Below are 14,002 nucleotides of genomic sequence, written 5' to 3' on the forward strand. Positions count from 1 at the left end.
AGTCGAAATACAAATGCCAAACCGTTGCTGTCGCTTTTAGAACATGCACGTCATGAACTTCTGCTGAACAAGTGGGCGCTCTCTAATTGGACTCAGTTCTCACGACACTTTTATCACATACTGTAACAGTCCATCTGTATTTCCACCTGGTAACGCAATGCCCGTTTTCTAATGCCGCCATTTCCTCTCCAGACTTGCGGAGGAGATCAGCTGACACGACAATTGGCTCAAGAGTGTGTTTGCAGATGCCTCACAGCCGATGAAAGGTGGCGGGCACCACGTCGGCGCAAAACTGCAAGATTCTCTTACTGAGGATGACGCCGACGCAGATCAACGCCACGCCGCTGACGACGGTGGAGGTGACCACGGCCAGGATCAACGTGGCCGATATCTGGCCCGGAGGAGGCGGGAGTGGAGGAGCTGCAAGATGAAGCAGAAGGCAGGATGACTTGTGCGTTTATTAGACTGAAATGATAAAGAAGTCGCCAACAATTGACGTTATTTCCTCACCTACTGTATCAACGCACGTGACGTTGTCGCTGGCCAAGACTTCATCGTCGTGGCACAGGCAGAGGATGAAGTGCGTTTCTTTATCCCGCTTGCAATTCTGAGACTGACAGTGGCTGCAGTTGAGCTGCACTTTGATTTCACACTCGCCGTGACTCTCCATGGCTTGAGGGAACGCACAAAACCAAAAAAAAAAAAAAGAAATCCTCACTAGGAGTATGGATTCCATTCGCAGAAAAAGACAACTACGGTACACTCAACATTGCATGACATTTTCTTTACAAAAAGGCCCATGTTTCTTTTTTCTTTTTATTTCTCCAATATAAGAGTAAGTTTATTGCAGCTATAATTACAATTGTCCAGTGCAATTTTTGTTGTGTGTTGTAAAATAATAAGTGCCCCGTTAAATAAAGACGCCTGTTTTGCCCACGCCTGATCTAGAAGGATTATTTATTTATTTATTTATTTTTAAAGAAATATGGGAAAATGTTACACTCTCCTCCAACAGTATTGGGGCAGTGAAGGCAATTCCTTTCCTTTTGAAAACATGTGGGTTTGACATAAAATGATGAAAATGATTTCTATAGTTCTGCTTTTATGTCCAGGTATTTACTGGATCGGATACTCAACTTAGAAGGTTTTGGAACAAGGACTTGTCTGAGGTAAAAAAAAAAAAAAAAAAAAGGCTATAGCACTCTTTTAAGAACAATACTAGACTGAGAAAGTGAGTGTGACTATTTTTTTTTTATTTTATTCTGTTTTTTGTTTAATCTAATAGCACAAGCAGTGAAAGCAATGCACACCCTGAATGTAAACAGTCGCCGCCATTTTGGACTGCACATTTATGTCCCTTTAAGGACAAAGAAGTATAGATTGGGGAAAGAGAAGACAGCCTGTTTGAAAAAAAGGGTGTGAGTGCAATCTCCGTTAAGGTTGAGAAGCCATCTCCAAATAGCGGCTGGCGCTTACGGCACCACCTGAACCCCTAAAACTGCCTTTTCATCCCCTCACAAGAGATCGGCTAATTGAGCCTTTGACAAATAAACAACTGCTTCAAAGGGGAAGTCAACCACAACATTTTTTTTAAATATTGAAAATGTTCTATGCGCCTACAATAGTCTCACCATGGCATTCTGATTGATATTGTGTTTGCGGAATAAGAGATAACCAGCAAAATCCAACCGTTTTTAGCTATCTTCGGGGGCGGCCATTTTGTCACTCCTGTCGACTGAAAATGACATCACAATTGCTCAGGGCTCGGGTAACGACCAATCATGGTTTAGCTTCAGAAAACAGGTGATCTGTGATTGGTCCCGAGCCCTAAGCAACTGTGATGTCATTTTCAAAATCGACCAAACGTGACAAAATGGCCGCCGGCTGAAATGGCCAAAAATGGGTAGATTTTGCTGCTTCACTCATTTATCACAAATTATTCTTAACCAGAATACTATGTTTAGACGAGTGAAGGCCAAACATTTTTTTTGCATTTGAAAAGAGTGACAACATCCGTGGCTTTGGTGTGTCGTAAATAGTTGAGTTTCAACACCAACATTTCAGCTCGAGCTGTTCTGGCTAGCCTATATGCACGAACTAAAGAAGTTTGCGCCAATGAGATGCGAAATATCTTCTCAGACAACCAAAGCGGTCATGTTGCGATCGATTCAATGTACTGAGAATACAATGACTTGAATGACTGATTAACACTATTCATAGGCATGAATAAGATGACAGAAATCACATGTAAGTGCAAAAATGAGGATGATCAACAAAATATGCGCTGTAATGTAACCGTTTGACCTCAATAATATATTTTATCCTGATAAAAATCATTCAAAAGAAACGATGAAAAGAGCAGGAATATGTTCTATTCATTACAGTCCTACATTTGGAAATCTTTGGTCGAGTATGTTCGATGCAGATAACACTGGCATCAGTGAGAGTTGTTTAATGGTTTTGTTTTCCCTTAAATCGTACGCCTAATGCGTTTCATGTGCTGTGGCCTTTTTAACTTGAAGAAGAAGCATTGAAGTAAGCGCAAGTAGCTGCATGAGGTTGTGAATTAGTTGTGTGCCACCCACTACATAATCAGAGTCAGATGGCAAGTTTTGTCAAGGCGGCAAAAACAAAGCTCGGGTCTACAAATGAAAAAAAAAAAAAAATAGACCAAACATTTGGGTGTCACACATTTGAACACAAACAGATGACAGAATGGAATCATTTTGTGGAATACTCAAACAGAGATCAGGATTGCATATTTTTGCATTTAATGCCTGTTTAAACGTAGATTTTCGGTGATCCACGTCATGGCAATCCACGAAAGTTCAGTTGAGGCAATTGGAATATTTGTGTTAGTTGACGTCGTTTCACATTTAAATCCAAAAGGCTTCTTTGGATCTATACTTCAGGTGTGGAGTTTCCCTGTTTAAGACTGCTGGGCATGTCCTCTGGGGGTGCGTTGATGACATGGCTGAACAATTCATCAATTCAAATCAATATCACAAAGTAGTAGAATCCAATTTTGAAATCGCAAAGACTGCAATTTGGAAGAAAACGCAAAAAAACGAAGAGAAAAAAACACTTCTTTCTGGTCAGTCGTGGGATTTATTTTCATTTACATATACGTATAATGCATTCTATCATCTATTACTTGTTTATTTATTTGTTTGTATTGTGTCTAAGTAATGCTTAAGCCAGGCGTGGTCAAACTACGGCCCGGGGGCCACATGCGGCCCGTTAAACGTTTTAATCCGGCCTGCCGAACTTGAAGAAAATTAAATGAATAAACCTCGTTAATGTTTTATTTTCTAAATACCGTGGTGTGTCAAACACAGATATTTTGTTGTCAGGCTTTTGTTCACTTTCAGTTCAACTTTTTTTTCTCCGATGAGATGAGGTTACCAAAACACTCCATCCATCTGCTCCTGGTCCGGCCCCTCTGTCAAATTTTCGAACCCATTGTGGCCCGCCAATCAAAATGTTTGCCCACCCCTGGCTTAAGCAATGCAGTCCACGGGTTTACACATCATCATTTTATGAAACATGAACTATATCATTCAATTGATGTTGTATTGACATCAGATACTGACTGGGCACAGATTTATGTGCATAATTCTTGCAATCTTATTTATTAGTTTACGCAACACTTTTTTGGCAGAATTTTGTGACGATTTAGTTTACGCTGTTTTTTTTTTCAACATAGAAAATTGCGGCTTATAGACTGGTGCAGTTTGTTTATCGTTCTGTCGGGGTTTTTGTTTTTTCCCACAAAAATAGTTGCTGCGGCTTATATACAGGTGCGCCTTATAGTCTATATAAGCCGCGTCCTAGCCAATAGGCCTGCTTGGGCGACGCCCCCTTGTTGTAACCACGGCCTTTGGCTGTACAATGTGTACAGGGGGGGCGTTGCCCAAGCACGCCTATTGGCTCAGACGTGGATTGGGAGGCGGACTTTGTTTTGAGGATGACGATGCCTTTATTAGCTTTTGAGCATGCATTACATAAGAGTACAGAGTATATAGAAAATAAGCAAGTTAACAACTTGAATTGAAGTTGCTAAATAAATTGTCATATTAATTGATGGTTCATTTTCCTCTACTTTAGTGTAAATCTCATCTATAGGACAACATTTATGAAAGATAGGATATTGTGTGATTGCTTGTGCTTATTAAAAAAGCTTGAGCACACATTTAGTTTTGCTTCACTATAACATATTAAACTCACCTGCCAGAGGCTGCAGGTAAATCTCCCCAATTGGATTAATGAAGGAGATCCCATCACGACCATCTGCCTTGATGTCATCCGTCAGCGCAGCGTCGCCTCCTGTCACAGAATTGAACGACAAGGATGGTTGAAAACCTGCTCCATTTGGACAAATGTATCAAGACATTTCATGTCATCGTACAATATCGACAATGCATTCAACTTAATTCATGGCCGTCTGTGATTGACACATCAGGACATACAAAATATCAATTGAAACATAACCAACGAGGAATAGCTCAATATGTTCACCTCTGTAGCCGCCTCCCCCTCCTCCAGCTGTGCAGGCGCCACCTCCCCCTCCAAACCCTCCGTAGGTGGACCAACCCAGTTTAGATTGGGACAGAAGACATGCTGCACCCCCGCCAGCTCCCGCTGACAGGGACCTGCCGGCCACCAGGTGAGCGGTAGGAGAGTCTTTCCAGCCTCCACCTCCACCTGGGAAGACACCCACATCACACATACATAATGTTACCTAATAATTATTTTTGTCATGAAGAGCAGGAGACGAAACTGAGAATTGGGAGAGTTCGGTTGGAAGCCGATGGGGTTTTTTTCTTTTTTTTTTTAAATAATAGTAATAACATTGTTATTATTGTTTTAGTTTTTATGTGTAATCTTTATGTACAGCACATTATTCAGCTGTGGCAGCTGTGCTTGTTTTTCTTAAAGTGCTTTATAAATCAAGTTAATGGAATTGAGTAGTGACAAAAAAATTTAACTTAAACAAAAGAGGGTGTCAAATCTGTCCAAAGTCGCAAAGTTAGCAACTCCTAGTAGCCATTCGCTTGGTGGCAATTCCCAAGCTCCGCCCCCGTCGTGAAATGAAAGACCGATTTGGTATTTGCATGAGGCAGAAACGCACCTCCAAAAATGTGATTGGTTGACTGCATAAATATGCAACAAGCCTTCAACATCAAATTTAATTTGCAATCATTTCCACAGACTTGTCTATTCATATGCTTTTATAATATTTTTTCAACTGTAAAAAAAACAAACTTTTATTTTCATGGGGAAATATTAAACAAGGCAACCGTTTATATTTATGGTAAAATGTCCCAATATGATTTCCTTAAGGCAACAATGAGCCCTTTTCATTCTGAATATTTGACAGCATCACTGCTGGTCAGCCCTTATTGGTGTTCCATTTAGAGGATTTCCAAAGTTAAACTAGCGCCGGAGGCATTCGTTTAGACAGAGCACACTGACTCCGGCAAATTGAGTGCTGTGTGTGAGAAAATTTACGTTTCCTCCAACTCTGCAGAAAAGACCTCGAAACATTCTCATGCAATTAAAAGAATCACATGGGGTCCGCAGTTAACGGGATGGTCCACATAGGGACAAATATAAACTAATGTGTGCACTATAGAATTCACAACAATATGCAAGGCATACACATGAAGTCTTTGTCTTAGCCAGATTTTCCTTGCTGTGAGAAAATGTGGCTGAACACTGCACAACCTGGTCTTCATGCATTAAATCTATCAGAATTCTATAACAAATTAATTAAAAAAACAAAAAACAAAAGAGAGACTTCAAGGGCTTTATTGCCGCTCCACACTAACAATACTAACCAATATCATCTGTGTTGCGGTATTATATCATTTTAAGTAACACAAAAAGTGGAGCGACACATGCAGACAGATAATGAAACAACACTCGCAGGTGTATAGTTTTTATCTTCTGCAAAGAACCGCTTTTATTACTGCAGTTTGCTGTGGAGCTGAGACTGTTTGCAAGTACAGTACTGTACAACCATCCGTATGTCTGTATTACACTGCCCCCAGGTGGCCAAGAACTGCGCACTAGAAAGAGCAGTACAATGCACATTGAATTGAAGCAAAAAAAAAAAAAATTGTTTTCTCTCTCTACATCCCATTTATTGTACTTAAAAAAAAAAATCAAGTTAAATATTATTGTGTGTGCCCTGTGACTGGCTGGTGACCTTTTCACGGTGTGGTGCGCCTTTTGCCCCGTAGTTAGCTGGGATAGGCTGCAGTACCCTCCCGCGACCTTGTTCAGGATAAGCGGTGTGGATCATGACATTTTTGTGTCATTTGTCTTAATAAATATAGACTACACCAATTTTTAAAAGAATGAATTAATCCACCAATCCTGTGAATATAATACTCCGGAGCAGAGATCAATTTGGAGCATTCAAGTGAGTTGGGGGGCAAAATTGTTGATTAAAAACAAAATGCAAGTATGGCAACTCTAGTTATTTGAAATATGCTGGTTTTGCTTGCTGGCCATTGTCGATCTCCTCTTAAGCGAAGCAATGTCCTGGCCACCCAAGCTCAAGTGGTGCAGCAAATTACGCACCACTTTTCATATGAATCTCTCCAAGCGCGCCTGTATGTGTGTTATCTGGTTCAGTGTGTGGTGTGAAACACAAGATATACTGTGTGGTAATTTTTTTAACACGTGGTTCAGGGAAATGGAAACACGTGGCACGAAGAAGTCCAAGGGTTGTCTGAAACTCAAAACTGGAATCTTGTTTTGAGGCCGTTTGCAATGAACACATTTTCCACTTCAATTAGCAACTGATCCAAAAGAAAAGCCAAAACTGACAGAGTGTGAAAGGCTGTGGTTCCTTGTCAAAATATTGAGACTACAAATTGTTCTGCATCACATGATCTTTCATATGAAGTATGTGCCGTGAGAATTTGATGTTTATAGTTATTAGTGGGAACAGTTTTTTGTTTTTTTTTTGTGGAAAGGCTTGACGTGAAAATTTGATCTGAATTCTAATTCTCTGTCCCCTCTCTGCTTTAACAAGCCACATCCAGATTGTTGGCGGACCTCTTTACTCATGAGCGCCATTCGTTTTGTATTTGTCATCCACTTATGCGTGATGGAATGCATGAGAAAATCGAGAAGGTGTGCGGTGGAGTAAAACGTGGTTATCTATGATAGTCAAATGTGTTTAATATTTGTGTTCCTGGCCTTGCTTTTTGACATGATCAGCAATATTGCATTGCAAGCTTCATGTTGAATTTTGGCAGTCAAAATGAGGCAAAACGTAAAATCCTACTAGCATGAGGGCAACATATCACACCACTAAAAACTCCAAACACAATAATAAACAAATGGTGCCGGTCAAAAAATGATTGCTATTTTATTTAACGTCATTAACATAGTGATCAAGTTCACTTCGATAAGTTTCGACATTTGATTGGCAAAAGTGCCCAAAATGACAACTACTCTTAAAGTGACCCAAAAATTTAAATATTTTAAAATGCGCTACTTTGCCCGAGTCATATTTGAGCCACATCAACGTAAACATATTTTGAACTTACCAGTGTGTGTGAAATTAAGGCAAATGGTGATGGTGGCCACCATTTGTTTTTAATTGCACATGCTTTGCACATAATACTTTTGCTTTGGTTCTCGCACAAAACATGCACCTTTTCATCCTTTTTCTGTGCCTCTGAAGAATTAAGGGGGAAAATCACAAAACAGTGAAAAGTCAACCAAAATCGGTATACCATTTTTTTTTCCTTTCACAGCTACCACGGGTGCGAGCGAATGAATAACAGCAACAAGGTCAGTCAGCAGCGTATCCACAGCGTCCAAAGACATTTTAGGTATAATAAGTCATTTACACTGAATGGAATGTAAATGCCCGTTCTTATTCTGTGAAATGTCAGGAAAAACAACAAACTTGGAGCTAGCCGTGCGTAAAAAGCAGCCTCGGTGAGTGGCTGATTTGATTTCCATTGATTGCACGACAAAGGAGGAAGGAATACATGACGGTTGGAGTAATCCAAACTGACATTTGAGAACCTAGTCAGAATGGATGCCGATGCTGAGTGAGAAGAATTATTCTTTTTTTTTTTTTTTTTTTCGGTACCTGCAGCGCCAGTTTGGCCATTAGTGCCAGGCGTTGTGGTGCTGTTCTCAAACTGCTCCAGGGGTATCTGATCCAGACTTGACTCAGGGTCTTCCATGTAGGCATTTCCTCCTGCGCCGGCCGCAATCAGCAAGGGAACCAGCTCATCGCCCTCCATCTGATAAGACAGCATCACCCGATAAAACTTAATTCGTCTGTTTACCTACGATGTGCTGCTGCACCCACAATTTTAGAGTACCGGAAAATCATGCAAAAACGCTAATGCTCAGTTTTGACTGTCACTGCCAATGAGGTATTCAATGAACATCGAGGTAATAAACTATGCCCTGTGACTGGCTGGCGCACACCTGCGAGCCTAATGAGTAGGGATGGGTTTAAAAAAAAAAAAAAAATCCATATATCGATTTGAATCGATTTTTCAACTTTTCAGAGCCCGATATCGATTCATAAAACCATATGCCAATACTTTTAATCATGTCTTTTCCTCATAAATTTACATGACGTCACGCGAGATCTTGTCACTATGCGAAAGTAGCGTGCAAAAAGTCAAGCCGTGGACATGATTTATGAAACCGCATTGGCTTTAATCGATTCAAATCGGGCTCTTGTGTATCGAATTGAATCGATTTCGGAAATTTAAATCGATAACCTACTAAAGAGGATAAGCAGATTCCCAAATGGAGGGTCGGATGGTATGCATCATATTGAGATGCGCTTTTATTAATAATTCACCCATCCGGTGGTTATGAATCATGAGGTAATCAACATTTTGGGGACCACTTCCGAGATGACGCAGTGCACTTGTAAACCCCATCAAAGTACGACTATACACATATTGTTAAATGATTTTTTATTGGATGCCATTAGAGTGGCCAGGTGTACCTAATGGGTGAAACGGGTGTCAGGGGCTATTTTTCCCCAATTTTCCCGGGGCTGCTAATGATTGTGTTTTTGGGGGTTGTGTTCAGGACCACTCCAATTTTTTTTTTTTCACTGCAATAAATGCGTGTTCAAAATTGTGAGTTCTCAGGCATATTAAGGCCATTAAAGAAGCCATTCATTTGTCTGAATAATAACAATAGCCAAAGAGATTCCAAAACAAAATTAACCAAAGAATGCAATTATGTGCAAATTGCGTGTGAATGCCAGTGTACTGAAATTCTTTGGAATTAATTGCTGAAAGCGGAGGATGTGAAACTTGTAGTTGGAATGGTTTGAATTAGTCAAGAAATGTGGATAAGGGAAGGAATGATGGCAAATCTCTTCATTTGGGAATTTTATTGTGAAAATGTGTGAATTGTGGGAAAGTGATAATTAGTTCCATTTGTCTTTTTAATGATCTGAACAGTTTGAAGTTGAAATGGGTTGGATAGATGGACAAATGAGGTAAGAAGAGATGTATATGTAAAAGTTTTTAGTTTTTGATGGTTAAAAAGTGGAATGTGGAAATTTGGAGAATATTTTGAAGGCTAGCTACGGTTTATGTTCTCAATAGTTGGAATGATTCAATTTGGTCAAGAAATGTGTAAGGAGGGGGTAAAAATGTTAACAAATTTTTACAATATAAATTTGGGAATGTTGTGGAAGATGAAGGCTTTTTTGTTTGATGTCTCATTTACGCAAGTATTTTTTCAACAATTGAAGTGCTCGTCTTTTCAGTAAGCAAATGGAAACGTTCACGCAAATCATCAGCAAAGGAGACTGCACATGATGTCACGTCACCTTAAAGATGAAGGTAGCACCTCCTCCTCCGCCTCCCCCTCCAGACCACTCGGTCCCAGCCTCCCCCCTCGTGTCGATCACAGACGACTCCCCCAGGCAGATCTTCTGAGTTTGGGAATTTCTCTGCAGCAAAAGTGAAGAGGACATTCAAGACATTCATGTGAACACAAATCATACTCTTGTCTTCCCCCCCCCCCAAACATGAATTTGGCCGTTAGCCACACTCACCCCCGGACACGCGTCCTCTCCTTGATGGCCCACTAAGATGTAAAGTAATTCCCCTTTCTCCAGCGGGAACACAGCCGATATGAAGATGCCGTGGTTGCGCTTGTTGTTATTTTTGGCTCCTTTGCCTCCTGCTGCGCCGTAAGCCGAGATCCTGAATGAGGGTGTGACACAGACATGTTATTCCTCTGATGGAAAGTGATGGAATGCAACAATTGACAGTGATGCCCTGACATATAAGTTTAAGTAAAAAAAAAAAAAAATGTCTCACAAATCAGCTTTAATCTTTTTTTAATTTTTTTATTTGAATAAGAAACATATCACTGCTTAATAAAGCTATAGTGGCCTTCTGTTGTTAAAAAATAAGCAACTGGTACGGGGTTAAAGACGCAATCACAATTGGACGAATGGCGATCCAACTTGTTAATTTAATGTAAAAAGAAAAAAAAAACAACAGAAAAACTTGCATTTATTTGTCACATATAATTAAAATAAAATTATTCATCATCATGAACTATAAAGAAATACATTTGTAGAATCATTCGCTTTAGTAGTTGTATTGTGAGCTGGTCAAATACTTTTCCGTTGATTTCCACATCCCACAATTCTCCCCACGGATGCAAAATTTACAAAACTTAAAGGTCCACCTACCACACCACCATCTCTGGTCTACAGAGGGAACCCTCCAATATTAATGCGCTGCTCAGGAATGCAACAGCGGTGTCAAATAATATTTTCATTCTGGCCCCAACAATAGCGCGACATGAACATTTTCAGTAATGATAGAATTAAATAGATCATAAATGAATTCAACCATTTTATTTTGCTTCAAATCAAAGGACTTCATGCTGCTACTTTTGGTATATCCATCCGCATTTCAGTCAAACTCAGATATGGATGGATGGAAACACACAGCGCATTAAGACAGTCTCAGCTCCTGTGCGACACCAGTAAGATGAGTCGTTCTTTCCCGGAGGATTCTATGCTGTGTCTCTGACAGCGTCAATAAAACTCATCGTAACATCTGAATTTTGTTAAAGCTCTTGCACTGGATCTCATTAGATTTTACAAGTGTAACCTAATGCTTGGACGGCTGGTGTAATGTATTTGCCATGACAGTCATCACAAGAAAATAAATAAATGACTCTCATTAATTCGTTAACAACTTTTGGTTTAAAATCTAATAATAATAATAATAAAACTCATTCTGCAGCATATGTTGTGTTATGGTTGTGGAAACACATTGGAGTCGGCCCAATCAGAAGTTCATATTATTACAGTTTCCGGGCACAGGATGTCCTCTGCTGCCTTTATTAGTACCATTCATCATGATAACTTGGCATTTGAGAGGCATGTGGAGTGACATTATACGCACATGAGAGCTCTCACAATTACATGATCTTATATTCCCGCACATTCATTGTCCACGTTGAATGATAAAAGCCCGTTATTGGACTCTAACCCAGGGGTGGGCAAACTTTTTGATTGGCAGGCCACAATGGGTTCTAAAATTTAACAGAGGGACCGGACCAGGAGCAGATGGATGGAGTGTTTTGGTCACCTCAGCTCATCGGAGAAAAAAAAAATATATATCTACATTTTAAATGAAAGTGAACAAACGCATTACAACAATATATATGTCTTTGAAAAAAAACCCACAGTATTTAGAAAATAAAACATTTACAAGGTTTATTCATTTAATTTTTTTTTCAAGTTCGGCGGGCCGGATTAAAACGTTTAACGGGCCGCATGTGGCCCCCGGGACGTAGTTTGACCACACCTGCTCGAACCTCTATTGAGTCACGACAACCACTTCACATTGAAAAACACGCATGGCACTCCACCAAACAAAAATATGATCTCATCTCGATGCGCTGTATGAACGTCAACAGGTGGATGCAAAAGGTTGCTTATACCTTCAGAATCATTATTCCGTGCTGGGAGAATGAAGCATCACGTGACTTACATGTATCTGTTGGTGGCAGGGACCCTCCACATTTGCACTCCCTTCAAAGCTCCTTCCTTCCCCACAGTCACGTTGACATTTTTGTTCCTGTAGGTGCTGTCACACTGGGCCTGGGTGGGCCCGTAGGGACCGCTGGCACCGCACGAGTTAAAAAACCACGTCCACAGAGACACTTCTAGAAGACGTCGGGGAGGGAAAGAGAAGAGAGTTCTGCTCTGTGTTTTTTTTAAATATTCCAGGAAGCACTTGGAATATGGGTGCTAATGCAGAATGGATTAACAGTTCCTTTGGAGGCTTCATGCATCAAGAGACACGCCAGCTAAACAATCCATTACATGGTAATAAGATTTGTCATTCATAATGGATTAGAAATGACGCGGCAAGAGGATTGGGGGGAAAAAAAAAAAAATCACCTGAAAATAAAGGCTCTGCGAGGGGACTAAAGAAATCCCTCAGGTCGGCCATGGGCAGCATAGAGTTGAGATCTGAGATGAGACAGGAAGGAAAATGTGTCGTTAAAGGTGAAGAATGACACATTCACTCTCTTTTTTTTTTTTTCAAAAGAAATGGCAACATTAAATTGAATGACTCTCTGCCTTTGCAGCTCCAAGGGGTCAAAATATTAGAAACAGCTCTCTGTATGATCCAATGCAGCTCCACACAAAAATGAAAGGAAACGTACTGATGAGCTGAGGGTTACACGTGTCAACCATCAAAATTGCAATCCTCTGAGGCACTTATTCTCAAACTCGCATAATACGACGCAAAAAATTAGGAATAGTGCAAACTACATATGGGGATCGATGCATCAATAAAACTAACACTAAATCAATTACTCCTCTCCATATTATAATCAAAATCACCGTCAGGATAGTGACGCATTACACAATCTGGTATCCCTCGCGACATTTTATAGCTTTCTCACGCTCTTTTCTTGTGTAGAGTATAAATGTAGCCTTGTATTGGGCTGCTTTTTTGTCATGCACTAAACAATGTGACTATCATTTGCACTCACGCGTTGTGATTTTTAGTGGAAGTACAATTAACAAGCCTCTGTAAAATAAAAAAATAAAAAAGATTAGTAGAAGGGTCAGAAAATCCAATTAACATTGCAACCAAATGGCTAAATTGGCGACCATGGCTGTTAGTGGAAGCAGTCCAGGTAAGTTAGCAATGATCGGAAATTATTAAATTGAATTAATTTGAATTTGGAGGAGTTCCTTTTGATGAAACAGCACTAATATTTCGGTTGAAATGTTAAAAACAATAGAGACTTGGGGAGCACGTTCGTTATGTTGAAGTGGCATTGGCCTTGGAAAAATATCTCGCGTGTAAAGGTTCCCTGGATCTAAAAGGTTTGAGAAGCCCTGCTATAAGATTATTTGGTCAAGTAATGAAAAAGGTTCATGATAAAAATGTGAGTTTATTTATTTTTTTTTTTTTACCTGTGTCAAAGCAGTTTGCACCGAGGGCAACGTCATCCAGGGCGACGTCAGCACGGGAACCTTGGAGCCAAACAGCTGTCACCTCAACGCGGAACCTGCACAAAAGTTGACAAGAGCCACTTAAAACCATACACTCATGTCTGTTTTCTTCCCATTAAAATTAAAAATGTGCAAGGCCAAGGAAACATGTTTCTTTTTTTTTGACATATTGTATAAATCTGACATCCTTGGCATCGCAATGGAAGGAATTACTATGCTTTGAGAAAATGCAAAGACAAACGCCAAGACCCTAAAATTGAACCCTGAGGAACTCCACAAGGCAGCTGTGCAAAAAGGGACTCGGAATTACTGCACCAAGTCGGTCGGATCGCTACTAATCTCGAGCGTTATCATTAACTCTGAACCACTGAGTTACTACGGTCTCCCGCATCAAATGGTTCAGTCAAGTCCAAAAGGACAAAACACATGTTGTCCTCAAAGTCATTTGGCAAGATGTTATTTGACCTCTCAATAAAGTTGACTCTG

The 14,002-nt window shown here is 40.1% G+C and overlaps 1 protein-coding gene across 1 annotated transcript in view; it reads right to left on the bottom strand.

Annotated features, from left to right (window-relative positions):
• The window catches only part of ltk (leukocyte receptor tyrosine kinase), a 58,080-nt gene that overhangs the window by 16,062 nt on the left and 28,016 nt on the right, over nucleotides 1-14,002 (bottom strand). The window contains exons 10-19 of the mRNA XM_088315817.1: nucleotides 13,478-13,572; nucleotides 12,446-12,517; nucleotides 12,033-12,207; nucleotides 10,070-10,220; nucleotides 9,842-9,964; nucleotides 8,120-8,276; nucleotides 4,519-4,704; nucleotides 4,228-4,326; nucleotides 511-672; nucleotides 310-420 (exon numbers count right to left, since the gene is read on the bottom strand). Coding sequence (XP_088171943.1) covers nucleotides 310-420; nucleotides 511-672; nucleotides 4,228-4,326; nucleotides 4,519-4,704; nucleotides 8,120-8,276; nucleotides 9,842-9,964; nucleotides 10,070-10,220; nucleotides 12,033-12,207; nucleotides 12,446-12,517; nucleotides 13,478-13,572 — 1,331 coding nt within the window. The remainder of the gene's footprint in view (nucleotides 1-309; nucleotides 421-510; nucleotides 673-4,227; nucleotides 4,327-4,518; nucleotides 4,705-8,119; nucleotides 8,277-9,841; nucleotides 9,965-10,069; nucleotides 10,221-12,032; nucleotides 12,208-12,445; nucleotides 12,518-13,477; nucleotides 13,573-14,002) is intronic.

Source organism: Idiotropiscis lumnitzeri, chromosome 1 (assembly GCF_059441095.1).
Source record: "Idiotropiscis lumnitzeri isolate Australia: NSW breed Sydney's pygmy pipehorse chromosome 1, RoL_Ilum_1.0, whole genome shotgun sequence".
Lineage (NCBI taxonomy): Eukaryota > Metazoa > Chordata > Actinopteri > Syngnathiformes > Syngnathidae > Idiotropiscis > Idiotropiscis lumnitzeri.